The 15,723-nt window shown below is 36.4% G+C and overlaps 1 protein-coding gene across 5 annotated transcripts in view; it reads right to left on the bottom strand.

Annotated features, from left to right (window-relative positions):
* Positions 1-1,408: 1,408 nt before the first annotated feature.
* Positions 1,409-15,723, bottom strand: part of MARK1 (microtubule affinity regulating kinase 1) — a 35,707-nt gene continuing 21,392 nt past the window's right edge. For 2 of the 5 annotated variants that reach the window (XM_027641475.1, XM_027641473.1), the window contains 7 exons: positions 15,408-15,561; positions 14,128-14,321; positions 11,927-12,027; positions 9,551-9,709; positions 8,482-8,736; positions 5,645-5,689; positions 1,409-3,507 (listed from right to left, as the gene is read on the bottom strand). In XM_027641475.1, coding sequence (XP_027497276.1) covers positions 3,153-3,507; positions 5,645-5,689; positions 8,482-8,736; positions 9,551-9,709; positions 11,927-12,027; positions 14,128-14,321; positions 15,408-15,561 — 1,263 coding nt within the window. In that variant the 3' untranslated portion in view covers positions 1,409-3,152. The remainder of the gene's footprint in view (positions 3,508-5,644; positions 5,690-8,481; positions 8,737-9,550; positions 9,710-11,926; positions 12,028-14,127; positions 14,322-15,407; positions 15,562-15,723) is intronic. The other 3 variants (XM_027641476.1, XM_027641477.1, XM_027641472.1) reach the window with 3 other exon arrangements.

Below are 15,723 nucleotides of genomic sequence, written 5' to 3' on the forward strand. Positions count from 1 at the left end.
TATATACATTTTAATGTTTTAAATTGGATTGTGTGAAAAGGGATGCACTAAGTTTGGAAGTGTCTGTATACCTTGAAGAAATAATTCAAAAAACCACCCCAACCCAAACTATGCAGTAGTCCAACTGCTCACCCTACCCCAAATACAATCCCAAATACCCCCCAGAAATGCTGCCATGAAATCACAGTTGAATATGTAAGCCTTCTGAAAATTTGAGGCATCCCTATCCCTACCTGGACCTGTGAAACATGGGACAGCATTTAAAACTCTTCCAAATTTCTCAAGTTAAAGCTGTGCTAATGAAACACCACACTGATCCCCTCCCACATGGAAGCCAAGAACACTTGGATCCAAAATGCAGCTTATCCCACTCTTCTCCAAGGAGTAACTTATATGTAAGAGGTCCATAACATGGCAGCTGTTCAATGACCCAAAAACCAGGCATTGAGGATTCAGTATGCACCATCTCAATGATTTTCATACTAAGTACTCTACTTGCCAATAAAAACAAGAAGTTCTGAAAAAAACTCTCTTTTTTGAATCCTCCCATGTTATTCCTGCCAGGGGCAGGAGATTTGGAAAGCCAAATGCTGCATTTGGGTGCAGCTACACCTTTCACACTCAGATTATGCGCTTGCCAAAGCACCTGGTGTATTTGCAATGGAGAGCATTCGGTGGTTCTCAGCTCATATTGCAGCAAGGCAAAAGGGAGGAGGACAGCAGGGTTTGAGAATCAGGGCATTTCCCACTGCTGGCAGTCACTGGAAATAATGCCATTTGCAAACTGCCCCTATATATAAACATTAAATTGGCACTTTGTTCCATGGGAGAGTTAAACTAAAATTTTTAAGCTCTCTCCTCTGGAAACACAATCTGTGTTTACTGGAACATTAATACATCTCTGGTTATATGGAGCAGTGAAAAGCAGTGACAATCTAGGGCAAAGTTAGCCATGGAAAAACAGTGCCTGTAAAGCGGGAAGCTATCCTAAGTACTTAATCTACTGTCTCACAGCATGACCTATATTTTTTCCACTGAACCTTCTGAAAAGGCAAAGGGTTTTGTTTCATGACTAAGTTCATACACAACCTTGCATTAGCACTGTGGTTATGTTCCATTTGTGTATTTTCAAGGATAACTGAACATTTATGGACATTTATGGGTAAATTGAGCAGACACACAACCCCCTCTCGCACGGCTGATTTTTGGTGAATTTATGAAAATCTCTTGGACACCTATTTCTAAGAACTTCTAACCCACTGACAGTTTCTGGACAGCACAGGATCACTGAACTGCTGCAATGCTAATCCTGAATTCACAGGATGTTGAAGATGAAGCCTGCACACCTTTAAACTATTTTGCTACCCGTGGTAATTATTGCACTTTTATAAAGGGCAAACAACAAGTATTTTAGTATGAGAACTGTTCAAGTAAGTTTTAATAGAGTGCACCAGTGAATCAAGATGACTTGCATCAGATTTTGTTTCCATGAACATCAGATAAAAAAAAAAAAAAAAAAGAAAAGGGGCTACAATTCTTTCTTTCCAAACACCACCCTTTTTCTAAGGCAACAATACACGTCCATTTCCGAACATAACTGTTACATAGGAAAGCTACATCACAGTACAGTATGTAAAGTCCATCTCGGTCAAGAAGCCATTAGAGAATGGCACATTTACTACACTTACAGCCTTCTAACTTAGGGTTACAGAGTTTACCACAGCTTTTTTTTTAATTTTTATTTTTTAAAGTGACAATTTCTTAATGAACTTTCTATTCTTCACAAGAGTGTGCAGATGGGGCCCATATGTTGATATTACAGTAATTACGACATTAAATAACATTGCACAACCAACCTCTATGGTTAATTCAGTACAAAAGAACAAGTATTAAAATGTACCAGTACTAGTGGTTTTACACAGTTTATAATCATTAATTATGAAGGAAAAAAATGTGGGGCTGTTTTTTTTTTTTTTCTTTTCTGTAGGCAAGTGCCTAATTACAAAGCTGCACATTACAGGCATAATGATGTGGAATAAATACAAGAAATCTGGTAAAATATTAAACACAAACAGGTTACATGGGAACAAACTGTACAACCACAAAAGCATAAATCAACAATTTATCATTATAAACAATGTATGTTTAGCTGTAAAATATTACGTGGAATCGCATGTACTCTTTGGGGGGCACATGTTCCAAAAGCCAAGCTAATTCCTGAGGTGGTATTATTAACTTATACAATTGGTCAACACTTCAGATTATCTTGTGCTATTAAACAGTCCCAATGTTAATATATTTCCATAAAATGGAATTTGTAGTATTCTGAAGGCAGCAAACAAGTGATATTTTACACCATGATATTCAAATGAAATAATTCCGGTTCTCCATTTTGGTGCTACATTTGTTAATGGGCCATGGGAGTAAGGACTGGAATTTGCAGACAGAACACCACTTACGCCTGGTTTCTGTTCCCCCACAGCTCTGAGCTGGCCCAAGGCAAAACAAAGTTTCTAAACTGTAAGTGCCAACACTGTAAACAAGTTTGTCTCTTTTTTTCGACTAAACACTGTCCAATAACGAGGATAAGAGCCAAAGATAAGCAGGAACAGTCTCGTGTAGAACAAAAGCCAATTCCTCGACTTTTGGTTCAATTAATGAACAATCTTTAAATAATTAAAAATGGTCATGCTACAGTTGTGAAATTGTGCATTTGACTCAGGACACAAGTTTTTTAAAAAACGCATGGTAGAGGTAAGACTTATAAAAACACCAAAAATGTAAATGATAGGGAAGAACTTTTTCAACTCAAAGCATCAAACATACATTTCTGTGCAGAAATCTAGACAACTATACAAGATCTGAATTTAAGCAGTCATCTTTTTATTATACAACTCTATGAACATAAAATGAACAGAATGCTCTATATACTTACCTGTACATGTGAACATAACTTCTTTAGCTACAGTTATTTAATATAGGTCATACTGGATTTAACTTTACAATTCTGAATAACTATGTATAACCTTATTGCAATAAGGGCAATTTCTACATGGGGAGTTTCACAGGCCAATCACATTAGGCGTAACCAGTACATTCAAAGTGTAGATCATGTATGAATCTTCCCTGATCCCAAAGAATTTAGGTTCTCTTTACAGCTTAAGCTCGTTCGCTATCTTGGATGCAATGTTCTTAAATGCGATAGAAGTCCCAGATATTCTCTTGAAACGAACTCCATTGAGCGACAATCGTGGTAGTTTGCAGACTTCCATCTCCCACTGAACCAGGCTGTCTTGTCGTGCATCGCCGTGAACACAGAAGAGCAAAAACCTCTCCTTTTGTTCGTAATCACAGTTGTTAGCATCTAACACTTTCCGAATCTCTCTCATCATATCGTTCGGGTCCATAGAACTAGTGGTCTTCATACTCCACGTGAACCGCAAGGAGCGTGGCTTCGAATCTTTACTATCCTCCTTCTCTCTGTCTTTTGGCTCCCCAGAAACACTCCTGGAACAAGTCACATACAGAAAAGTCAAAACCAAAAGCAGTAGAACCAAGAGATAGCAGAGAAATACAGTTGCTGAACAGGGGTTTCTAAACTGCGACTGACCCGCCACTAGTCACACGCAAGCTAATTCCAAGAGTTAGATAGATACTGCTGGAACAGTCGTGCCCCATCTCCTGCACACGTGTGCCTCAGCACAGCACTGTGCCACAGTAGTGGCACACAAGCAAAGCAAGTTTGGAAACCCCTGCTCTACAACGTTCTGATGACAACATGTGCAATGGTAACTGCAGCGGACACACGTTACTCCATACTGCTCCAAAGAAAGTGGAATCTATGTAAAAGCATGACTGAAGTTCTGCTGATTTCATGATCTGGAGCATGCCATACACCAACAAAACTGAAGTTGAGGGACACAATCCTGAAGCATAAATCATACTGTAAAAGCAGCAGAGAAAGAAAACCCACCCTGTGATTCACAAGTCTTCAGTTAATTCCCTCCCCATCTTTTCCACCTTTCCCCCCTTTTGCGTTTATTATGTATTTTTGACCTCTCTCTGTGTCAAAAGACCTTATAATAACATGTTTTATTTTAACTGATGAAGCAGAATTTTGTGCTGTAATTTGGTTGTAAAGAGCTTGAGGTCACCATTTGAGTACAGGGCCAGCAGCTTTTTCACAGAAGAACCAGTGACATGTAGACACAAAGTATTTTATTTGATACAATGACTCGGACAAAATTGCAATGGAATAATTTCCAATTAACGTTCTTAGTCTGATGCTTCCTTACCAAGTAGATTACTTATTCCACTGTAGAAAGCATTTTGAGAAACAGCACTCATTATTTTAAAGTCACTCCACAGTTAGCTACATCTGTTCTTGTCCCAGGTACCCATGATGCTGATGCCTCCCCATCTGTCACTGGGGAAAGGTGCTGTTCTCATTTTGTTAAGTCTACAAACTGTCATTTTTCAGAGAGGAGTCAAAACAACCATTTTTAATTTAACTTTTAGTGTGATCCCCAAAGAACCACATTGATATTAAGGGATAGAGCATGGCAGAGATAAGATCTCAAATGACTTTTTTAGCCCAAAACAGACACTGTAGGATGACAAAAAGCAGAGAAAGCTAGAGAATGAAAGCAAGAGCTGAAAGCAACTTCACACTTTGTTTCATTTGAACACTTGATTAATCTCTTTTCCCTTTCCACATCCAAGAATGACAGCTAATAGACTTTGAATTGAAAAGGGCTAACTTAAATAAATGCATTGTGTATAATACAGTGTATCCTGTTAAAAATGTGCTAGGTTGTTTTGTTTGTTTTGTTTTGTTTTTTTTTAAACAGAGGCTTTCTTTTTTGAAAACTAAGTTGATACTTTGTGTAAGTGACCAGTTTAGAATGCAAACTACAATGCCTGTTCATTAGAGAGCAGAAAAATAAAGAGTTATGCACTGTGCTCAAGCACACCAAAAATGCAGAACCAAATGCTGAAACATGGCAAAAGAGCAGATATACTGGAAAATGAGCACATGAAGGAATGTTTTATTACTAACAAAGCACCTATAGATTTGTCTACAGTGGTTGCCATACAAAGTCAATATTTGGCAGTCACCACCCCTTTCGTCTGAATGTCACTTGTTTTATTTCTCAGTGCAAGGGACATTCATTCCTCAGGGACTATAAGGTGTTTACTTCTGGCAAACAGCAGCTTTAGTAATGAGCACAGTATGTAACTAGAGTAAAAATTTAAAAGATACATATATACACACAGACACACAGAAAATATACTACATTTTCCACTGAAACCAAAAGTAAACACCATTAAATATTTATAAGCCAAAACATGATTTGAAGTGCCTAAATGATTGGTTAACTCCTACAAGGGGTTTTATTATTCAAAGAAATATGCTTACATAAAATTTTATATTAAATACTTCGCAAGAAAGCAGATATAAAGGGATATAAAGAGGGATATAGAGGATCTCACCAAAACCCCCTCCCCCCAAATAAAAAACATTTTTGAAATACAGATTACTTAAGCACTATTCTATTTTACATCCTGATTAAAAGTCTTTAAGAAATCACTTAAACCTTGATGCGAAAGACCTAGGAGCGAAGTATTAATAGTGACTCCTCACCTTGAGGTGTCAGTTCTGCCACTGGCTTCGCCTTCACTTGGATCCCTCAAAACAAAGTTAAGGTTGAGATTCAATGATAAAGGTGAAAAATAAAAGTTAAGAAAACCTACACCTAGAACAATGTTAAATAGCTACTGAAGAAAAAAAAAAAGATCAGTATAATAATGTCAAGCCTAATATTGTTTAATAGTATTTTTTCACAGCTGTAATTTTAGTTTCCCTTTATGATACCTTAACTTCTTTCAACTCTGACATGTAATTGTTTGGTTTTGTTTGTTTGTTGTTTTTTGTTTATTTTTCCAAACTGATGGCAAAATTAACACGTTGTTCTCAACCTACTGCAGACAGAGCAATGGCCACATGTAATTCCAGCAAGCACAGAGGAGCAGTCAGTCAAGGTGGTCCAGGGGGGCTCCACTCTGCACCCTTGTGGGTCAGGCCTTTACATGTCAGTCCTGAAAGCACTTCAGGACATGCCTGTGCTTAAGCACACTCAAGTAATTAACAGTAAGATGTGCCTAAGAGTTTGTGAGACCAAATGTTTGGAGCCCAGTTCACAAAGGTTACTTCAAGATCTGCTTCAGCAAATCAGCTGTTACACTGACTTCAGTCAGACTGCTGGCAAGCTTGAGGTTAAACATATCTCTATCTTGTTGAATTAGAGTTGTGTTTTACAAGGAATTTATATTATGTCTTTTTAGTATGAGGCAACTTGAAATATATCCACACATTGTATAAGCCACCTGGGTATGTTCCTAGTGCTGCTGTACAAATATTTTAGCACCCAATTTCAATTATCTAATTAATTTAATACCTTCAAAACACCAATATTTTATTAACTAACATCAGGGAAGTATTGCTTGACATAAACCATTGATTCAAAGTACTTCAATACCCTATTCACTAAGCATTCTTCATTAGGCATGATTTTATATACTTACCAGGAAAGGCATTTACCTTTGCCAAAAGTTAGTAAAAAAAGTCTTTCATGCCACCTTCTAGTCAAAGTATGCTTTAAAGTATTATTTCCTGAACAGTACAGAAGTTAAAAGGCACGCAGTTATGTGATCCAACTCAAAGAACAGCAAAAAATAAAACCCTGAACCTCCACCCATGTAATCCCAGCCACTAAGTCTCAAACAACACAAATGTTAACAAAATAAAAACCACAACAAAACAACACCAAAACACCCCACCATCACCAGCAACAAAACAAACACATTCCCTACAAGGCCTTTGCTATAGGAAAATATACTTTTAACACTATAAAACATAATAGGAAATTGTATAAAGTCTTCTATACTACAGATACATCAATTTAAGATATGTTAATTCTAAACACATTTTACAATACTCTTTTTATATTGTGATTTAACATAATGAAAACATTAATTCTTTGATCTCTTAAAAAAAAAAAAGCAGCAAGAAACTATTCCTTGCAAATAACAATGAGCTATTACACAAAAAAAACCCAGCCTGAACTCTTTAAACTGGTTAGTTAGATACTTTCTTCCCATTTAGAGACCTACACTGACACCACAGTTGACTAATTTACTGTAACTTTTTTCCCTCTTTAAAACCAGAGGACAATTCTCTCCTTGCACCTATGTAAGTGTTGGAGATACCAATAATGGAGGATCATAGTCCTGTATCTTCAGGTTTCTGAAAAAAGAAATTAATTCATATCCTTTTTTTTAGGTCATCATAGGAGTTATTACTTAGACACACACTGATGCACTATCAGCTCATCAAGTGAAATCAATTTTATGAGGAACATCACTGCATTTCTAACTTTCTCTCTTCTTTTCTTTTGTAGTACCACCTTATGCAATTCATAATATTTTCCTTACAAATTTGCAACTACGAGCTTAATGTAGCCTTGAATTTACCTTTTTTTTTTTCCCCTACATACAAATGATAGAATTTAGTGCATAACAGTATGATTCTGTAAGGGAAAGACAAATTTCCAGTATATAAGTTTGTTGTAAAACTGACAATAATGCGGTATGGACGCATCCATGAACAGGCTTAAGAATTATAGGTAAATCACTGTTAGAAAGAGGCAAACTGAAAATTAAGCCCCCTTTTGAGAAAGGTTTTTGACTGCTAAGTCAGCAGTTACTTGTTATTAAACAGTATATTTGAAAATCTTTCCCAGCACCTCTCCTCACAGTATTATTACTGTTAGCCTCACTGCAGGAATGAATGCAGATCCAGGATGTGTGGGTTTTCTTCTTTCAGAATCCTGAACTTAAATTGCAAGAAGCTGGTGACATAATAGAAGAGGGTGTATGATACTGAAATATTATTACTTCCAGAAATCCAGACTTCTGCCCGCTTCTAAGCTTCTCATTTCTTCACAGATTTCAGAATTCCCCAAAATAATTTCGTAATACATATTCCTTCTAAGCACACTAATAAAATAATTGTAAATACAGCCCTTGCAACAAACTGCATCTAGTTAAAAAAGTAAAATAGTTAAAATTAAATAGACTCATTTTGAAGTCCCTGTTTTCGGTATTTAAATTAATTTGATTTTAATTGTATCATCTTTGTATTTTAGCTGTAAAGGAGAAGCAAAAACTCCTTTGAGCAGCATTCTCTTGTTCCTTTAAGATAAAGAAGCCAGATAGCTGGTCAAACATAACAGCTACAATATATACAGAGAAGTAAAAAAAGGCAGATTCTGGAAGGAACACACAAAACAAGCAGCATTCTAACTAAATTTATATTTACTTCAGACTTAAATGGTAAATTCTCAAAGACTTCACAATTACAGCCCTGGTTACAGGTTGAGCTTTTTAAAATTTTTTTCTCTTAAAAATCCAGGTACTAACCTGCGGACAAACTTGGAAGTTATCTTGCTTATTATACCAGTGGAAGTCCCTCTTCTAGCATGTGCAAAAGCACCGGTTTCATGGGATGGTGAGGCAGGTGGTCCATTGTAAGTGGCATTACGCCGCTCCCTCAGCTGCTCCCCATGGAAAGTGCTTCGACTTGAACTCCCCCGAGGAAAGCGGGTTCGGTCTGGAGTGGTAGTGCTAATACTATGAGCAGACGGGGAAGCAGCAGGCACTCTTTGAGTTGCACTGCTGGGAAAACAGAAGCATGAATAAAGAGAAAGACTATGCTAAAAACCCTCCTACATGACAACCGTTGTTCTTCGAAGACAGGAAAGAAACCCCGTTCTTGATTCTTTTTATTTTAAAAACTGAATCTGCCACTGATTTGCTTTTATGATTCATACTTACAAATGATCAGGAGATATTTTCATTGTAAAATGAAATTATACCAAGTATTAGGAGCAGTTAAAAAAAGTATACACAGAGAATAGGACAAAGGAAAAAGGCAGAAAAATCTGTAGCAAAATCTGGAAGTGATCCCAGCCCTCTTCTGAAAAAATGTGTTCATGAAAACCTTTAACACAAGCACTCCCAAAAAACTTGATGGATGTTTCTTAAGTAATTGTCTGACAGAAATAACTGTGTAAAGGCTATTCAGGCAGTTAATGGTAAGAACAACTATACTATGGTGCTTTTAGACACAAATGAGTTTAGCAATCTACAAATCAGAGAGGTTAACATTTCAGTACTTCATCTGAATTTATGGTGGTCTGCGTGGTACGGTCCTGTCTAAAGTAGTCAAATTTTTAACTTGAGTTTTCCAAAAGTTTCCAGAGGGAGGCAGTCAAGGAACTTCTTTAACTGTATGCAAACATGTTTGTCATGAACAAAACCAGGCTTAAATCATCTGTAATGTCCACAGTACTTGAGTAAGCTACTGCTTCAAAACAGAACGCAATGTGACAGTTCGGAGTAGACTACAAACATACTGAGGCCTGTCATGAACTGAACAACAGCATTTTTGAAGTGCACAGCACTAAAGACATAACCAGTCATTTCTTACCTTGGTCGGTAAGCTTCAGTACCATCTTTGATGGTTGGCAGTGTAACTTTTATAGGATGACCAGAGGCAGACATGGACTTTTGATGTCGAGGGCGCGTGGATACGGAGGCTACTGCAGAGCCTCCAGAAGATGTGCTACTCGCAGACATTTCCGTCAGGCTTTTGCCGTGGCAGCAAGGCAGGAGAGATGGACAAAGGGAAAGGGAAAAGAAAGGTTAGTGTAAAACCCTTTAAATGATTTCTTCTTTTAGAACACAGCAAGTGCTGTTTAAGTAACCAGAAGGACTGAGTGACCAGGCTGTCTTAGTCAGCTAAAGTAAAGAATACAGAATTGTGAGAAAATTATGTTCATCCATAGATCAATTCACCATAAATCAATTCACACATGCTAAGTTAGGCCTTTTCATTCCTTCCAAGGTTAAAGCTTACACACAAAAAGTAATGAAGAAAGACCGCAAAGAATACATAGATATAGGAAAAAATACTGAAAAAGAAGTTTGCAAAAGGCTTAAAGAGATTGATTAAATAGACTCTCCTTTTGTGGATACCCCTATTTGCAGTTAAAACAAACATCTAAAACTTGAAACATTTGGAACTGCTGTCGCACTATCACTTGGAAGTGACTGTGTTTTTAAAGGACCAATTTGTACTTCTCCTCTGGACTATCCCAGCCACTGCTAGGCTGAGTCAACCCTTTCAAAGTACAGTTTCTTCTACCGGCACTTTTATTTCTCCTTCCTAAAGTGGCAAGAAAGATGAAAGTAGTGGCAAAACTATTGTGTTATTAATTTTTAAAAGAAAAGTCAAATGACTTAAGGCAAACTACAGCTTTGCCTCTACAAGCCTAAGTGAAATTGCATTAATAATATATTAGCAACTACAGTCCCAAAGCTAAATAATACCAGAAGCAAAGAGGTAAAGATTTCAGATTAATAGTTTGATGACACAAGACATTCATCTGCACCAAATCCAAATACAACTGCAACACAATGCCTTGTGGGAAAGGCATATAAAACTCAAAAAAAAATTCTTCATTTCTCAGAATATGCCCAAAAAACTGAGTGTGATATTCATTGCACTCACGAAAGGAACAGGGATTAAGAATCTTTATACAGAAATATGTATTTCCTATATATAGAAAAAATTAAACTGTAAAATGAAAAACTTTGAAATAAAATCCCTACTTTTTAAAGTGTTTTTTGTACTAAATCTCTTGAAAGAAAAGACTACCTATCTTTGTGAGATCAGAAAAAAATATTGTAGTATATATTTTAACCCTATATCTGAAAAAAATGTTATTTTCTTTCTTTTCAAAAAAGGATTCTTACTACCTTAGTTTCAAATATTTTGAACATTACACAAAAATTTGAGGAGACACTTTGAAAGCACCCATCCAATAATTTGAAACTAATACTGAAAATTAGTTTTCTGCTTTTCAATGTACCTCCTTAAAGGACTTCAAAAACTTCTTTAAATAGTTGTATTTTATAGGTTCCACAGCTCATCATTTTATGACAGACGAATAACCTTATACTTGTCTTATTTCCAAAATTAAATGCATCATTGAAAAAATTAAAGCTCTGTGACAGAAAAGAAAAACAAACTAGTTTACTAGGTTATGTTATCTCGCGCTATGGATTTTTTTGTTTATTTTACATGAACCATTTTATTTGAATAGCTTAAAAAACATCAGTATAAGAGCTGTTACTTGAATCTAAAAAAAAAAAAAATAAAATCCAGATTTTATTACTCGCCATTAAAGCCAATATTTTGCCTCTCAGTCAGGTATAGGGCTTAACTAGCACCAAGGATGAACAAAGGGCATATTTAAAAACTGCCAGTAACTGTGGCATTGTTAAATATAATACTATTTAACAAAACATACTAAACTGAGCATAATTATCATCTCATATAAAGACAAAATTTGGTTATCATCACTACGAATATATTATTTAAACCAAAAAGATGTATTGAAAATAACTGACAAGTTTTAACAATGGCAGCTTTTTGAGCTATTACAGGGGGAAATGAAAAAGGATCAAGCCACACTGTCAGAGCGATCCATCTGAAGTTCTCCACAGTATATCTGCCCACTTAGCAATTAGTTGTTAGCACAGTTATTTTATTCTGTGTTGGAAGGCAACCCTTGGTAATAAATGTGATTCCATTCAAAGAGGCAAAGGCTGATTGACACATGTAGTTAAAAAGTTCACCACAAACACAGAAACAGCAGTGGAAGACAAGATGAAAACATACACTTGAACTTTATGTATTTCATACCATGCTTCTTAATGGTATTGATTAATTGCATAACCTGCTTCTTCTGTGCCTCAGTTCTTGTACCCAAATTAATAAGCAAGAAAAGTTGAACAATACCTGTTGTCCTTCCCATTCTGTATTGCAGAATAGCGATCTGAAGAACGTTCACAAACATAAGTGTTCCTCCTTGTCATTCCACTACCAGAGAACACATTATTCTAGAAGAAAAATAAGACTAAAATTAAATACTTTCTTCTACTGTAATTATGTTGTACAAAAATGTAAACATCAGAAGCAAATCAAAACAGCATTTCAACTCTTTATTTATATTCTTGAAGTTTTCAAACGTACTAGATCAATCTGTTGACACAAATCATTTATATCATCAGCTATTTTATCTAACAGCTCATTCATCATTGCAAGTATGCTAAGAGAAAACACAGGAATTTAATTCTGCTGACACTTGCTTAATTTAGTATTATTATGCCATTCCCACTTCCTGTGTTACAGAATTATTTGTCCCTCAGATCAACTAAACTGGAATCCCAGAGAACACACCTATGGGTGGCTGAAAGGCTTCCCTGCACAGAATAATTTGCCAACAAGGGCTCCAGCCTTTCCATTTGTTGTCCCTGTCAAAACAGCTTTCAACAGGAAAATGAAAATACTATCGACCTGTGTCAGTCAATCCAGAAATTATGATGCACACAACATAGCAAATAGGTTTTGTATCAGCAAATACTGACAGGAATTTCTTTCTATTAATTTCACTTTGCATACACTTCACAAAACACCTACAATTGTTCTCCTCCACCCCTATCACACACAGGTTACCAGCTGAAGGCTTACTTTTAGTACATGATGTACAATTCTCAGTTTTTAATGCAGTAGATATTGAATTTAGAGTGGGAGAGGTTCCAAGATGCTAAGATTACGTACTGACACATGTTGGCAAAAGATTTCAAATACACTAGACTTGGGTACTGTAGGACATCATGAACTCTGCAAGATTTACTGTGCTTAGGTCCCTTCTCACCTACAGTTTTTCAGCATTAATATGACCCCACAGAGATTACTGAATAAACTGTTTCAAGGTCAATTTGTAAGGAAGATTAACAACTGCAGCAATTGTTTCTGAAGTTAAATTCTCATAAGTTAGACTAATATGACTGAAGGTGATAAATGTTTTCAAGAAATTCTGCCTTCCCTAACATCATGTTATCCCCAAAGTTACACAAAAATATTTTAAAATTACCCACATCAAGTTAGCTTTGTTGACTTTAAATGTTTGACTTTTAAAAAAACCAATTTCACTTTCTGTGTAAGCTGTTCAACCTTGAACTACTGTTGCAATATCAGACACTAATATTCCTTAATCGTGCCCATCACAAAGCCTTTCAAAGTCCCAGAATAGTAACAGGGCTAAAAATGTACAAATACTGAAGTTGCCATTAGCAAGTAAATCAATTTCTCATTCTTCATAGCAAAGATACTCCATTTAATTAGTTCTCACAAAGCAGAGAAATGCTTTTGACATATCAGCTTGTACCATACATGACTGTAATCAGCTTTAGGGCAATATAGTTTTGGGAAAGCTCAGATATGAAATCTAATCTTAGAAGACTCAAAAGTTCCTGCATGCAATACACACAGCCATAATTTCAAAGACTCTTGGGGAGGGGTTGGGGGACAACAATCATATTTAAAATTTAATTTTTTTTAAAAAAAAATATTAATTTGCTTGTTCAATTTCTGAATACAAGAACCAGGTTGTAAATCATAACATCAACAGGCACATGCAGCAGGGAACAAGTGGGTTGCTCCCCCTCACCTCACCCCATTCCTGAAGTCCAAAATGAAGCAGTTTCAGAAAAAGTAACAGCCAAATTTATGGAGAAGGTTCATGAGGGATATTACGTAGGATTAATAGATGAAATCTCTGATTCAGAAAGTCCCTTGACTTTCTTGTAGATACACAAGTATTTGAAACCAGAAAAAGAGCACTCCATATTGGCTCTGTTCTTATGTTCTTTCCCTAAATATCCACTATTTGTCTTGACAGAACTTCAGTTTGCTCAAGTGCAGACATTCTCATGCTTACTGTTATGTTAGTGTTACAAAAAGTAAAGTTGGTGAGGGGAAGGGAAAGGTTTATTTTAGAAGACCCACTGTAGCCTATTTCTGTCTGCCAGTAAAAGTTACCAGAAATAGACTTAGTGGCTTAGTCAGTAACCATTATGTCTATAGCAATCCTGTGCTGCAGATTTTGTTAAAATAGAGAAAAATAAATATAACGAGCCAAAAGCACACACACTCACACTGGTAACTGCACTTGATTTCTTTCTGTCTGGACCCACAAGAGGACTTGCAGCCATCTCTCCTTTGGATCCCACTGTAGTGCTGCCAAGTTTGCGTGATACATCCTTGTCCCACTCTTCTTTCTGTTCGCTTTCCACACTATTTGCCTGAGACCTTTTTGTGTATGACACAGCAGGAGGAATTGAGGGACCAACTGCCAAATAAAAACAGTATTAATAAATACCTAAAAATAGTCACTGCATTTTTCTTGGCCAAAAGAGTCTAAATATATTTCCCTGAGTCCAAAAAAAGCATCCGAACAACTATGACGGCAAACTCAGCACATATACCAACCTACTAAACTGAGCTTTGACAGCCTGTTTTCTTCTAACCCACTCTCTCTTCACCACCAATTTGCAGTTCAGAATTAGTTCCCATTTCATATCAGTATGTAAAACCTAGAAGAGTATTTTAATTCTCATTTTAAACCCATACAATTTGTACGATATTATGACAAAAGGAATTAGAGGATGTTTTTCAAAGTATTTCTTTAGTACTTCTTGCCACATACCTTTTCCTCTAAATATTATGAAAGATTATTTTCCCCTGAAAACCATAGGAGTGCTTTATTTAAAAGCATGTTTTACAGTTCCCCCCCCCCCATCATTCTTTAAAATGCTTTGGAAAAACTCCTTTATCAGTTGACTTCTATATTCCCTTAAAATAAAAGCACATCAGCTAACAATTTTTATAATATTGTTTGCTTTCTTGGACAAAAAAAAAGGGGGGGGACGACAATGTGAATTAGGCAGAGAAGAGGGTCAAACATTTTAGAAGTATTTATAGCAATTTGATAGCTCTCTGAGGAAAAAATCATCTTCCATTTAGTGTTTTAAATATGTACTCCTTTGTGATGTAAGCACTTTCAGCCGAAAATGTCTCCTGAATACTTGGTAAAATTGTTGTCTCTTGGAACCAAATAATTTGCCCCCGCCTCCAAATGTACTGATAAAAATAATGGTTTGCTGCCCTTGGGATTATCCAGGCCAATATTTGCCATTAGTTCCTAAACAGAACGCACCCACAATGTCTTATTTAGTGAGTCAACCAAGTATCAAGTCCAAAAAATTAAATCTGTTCTGTTGACACAGAAGCGTTCATACAGATAGAAGCATCACAGCAGAGCACGATGAGATACACGACAAATGCACAGAGTGGTGGACCTGCCAGGTTCACAAAACACTGCACATCCAGGCTCAGATTGTGTATGTTACTTTACTTGTTGGAATGTCATCCCCACCATGATCACTGAAGCGCCGCTGTTTCTGGTTGGTGGATATACTGCGCTGGACCTTCAGGTGAGCGGGAGACTGCACGGAGCTGTTGTTGAGGTCGCTGCTGGGACGAGATCTTTGACCCAAGTTGCTGCTGGACAAGGAATCGCCCACTTCAAACTACAAGAAAAACAGTTTTTCAAAGCATAAACAAAATTCAACGGTGCTGGTATTTTTATGGCATAATAAGGCAAAAAGTCCCAACAGAAGGTTTTTTTTTCTTTATAGTTTAAAATTGTATCCAGAGTAGAATATTCTTCAAGATGGATTTTATCACTTCAT

The sequence above is a fragment of the Corapipo altera genome, unplaced genomic scaffold (genome assembly GCF_003945725.1).
Source record: "Corapipo altera isolate COAL_440 unplaced genomic scaffold, ASM394572v1 48b, whole genome shotgun sequence".
In the NCBI taxonomy this organism is placed as follows: domain Eukaryota; kingdom Metazoa; phylum Chordata; class Aves; order Passeriformes; family Pipridae; genus Corapipo; species Corapipo altera.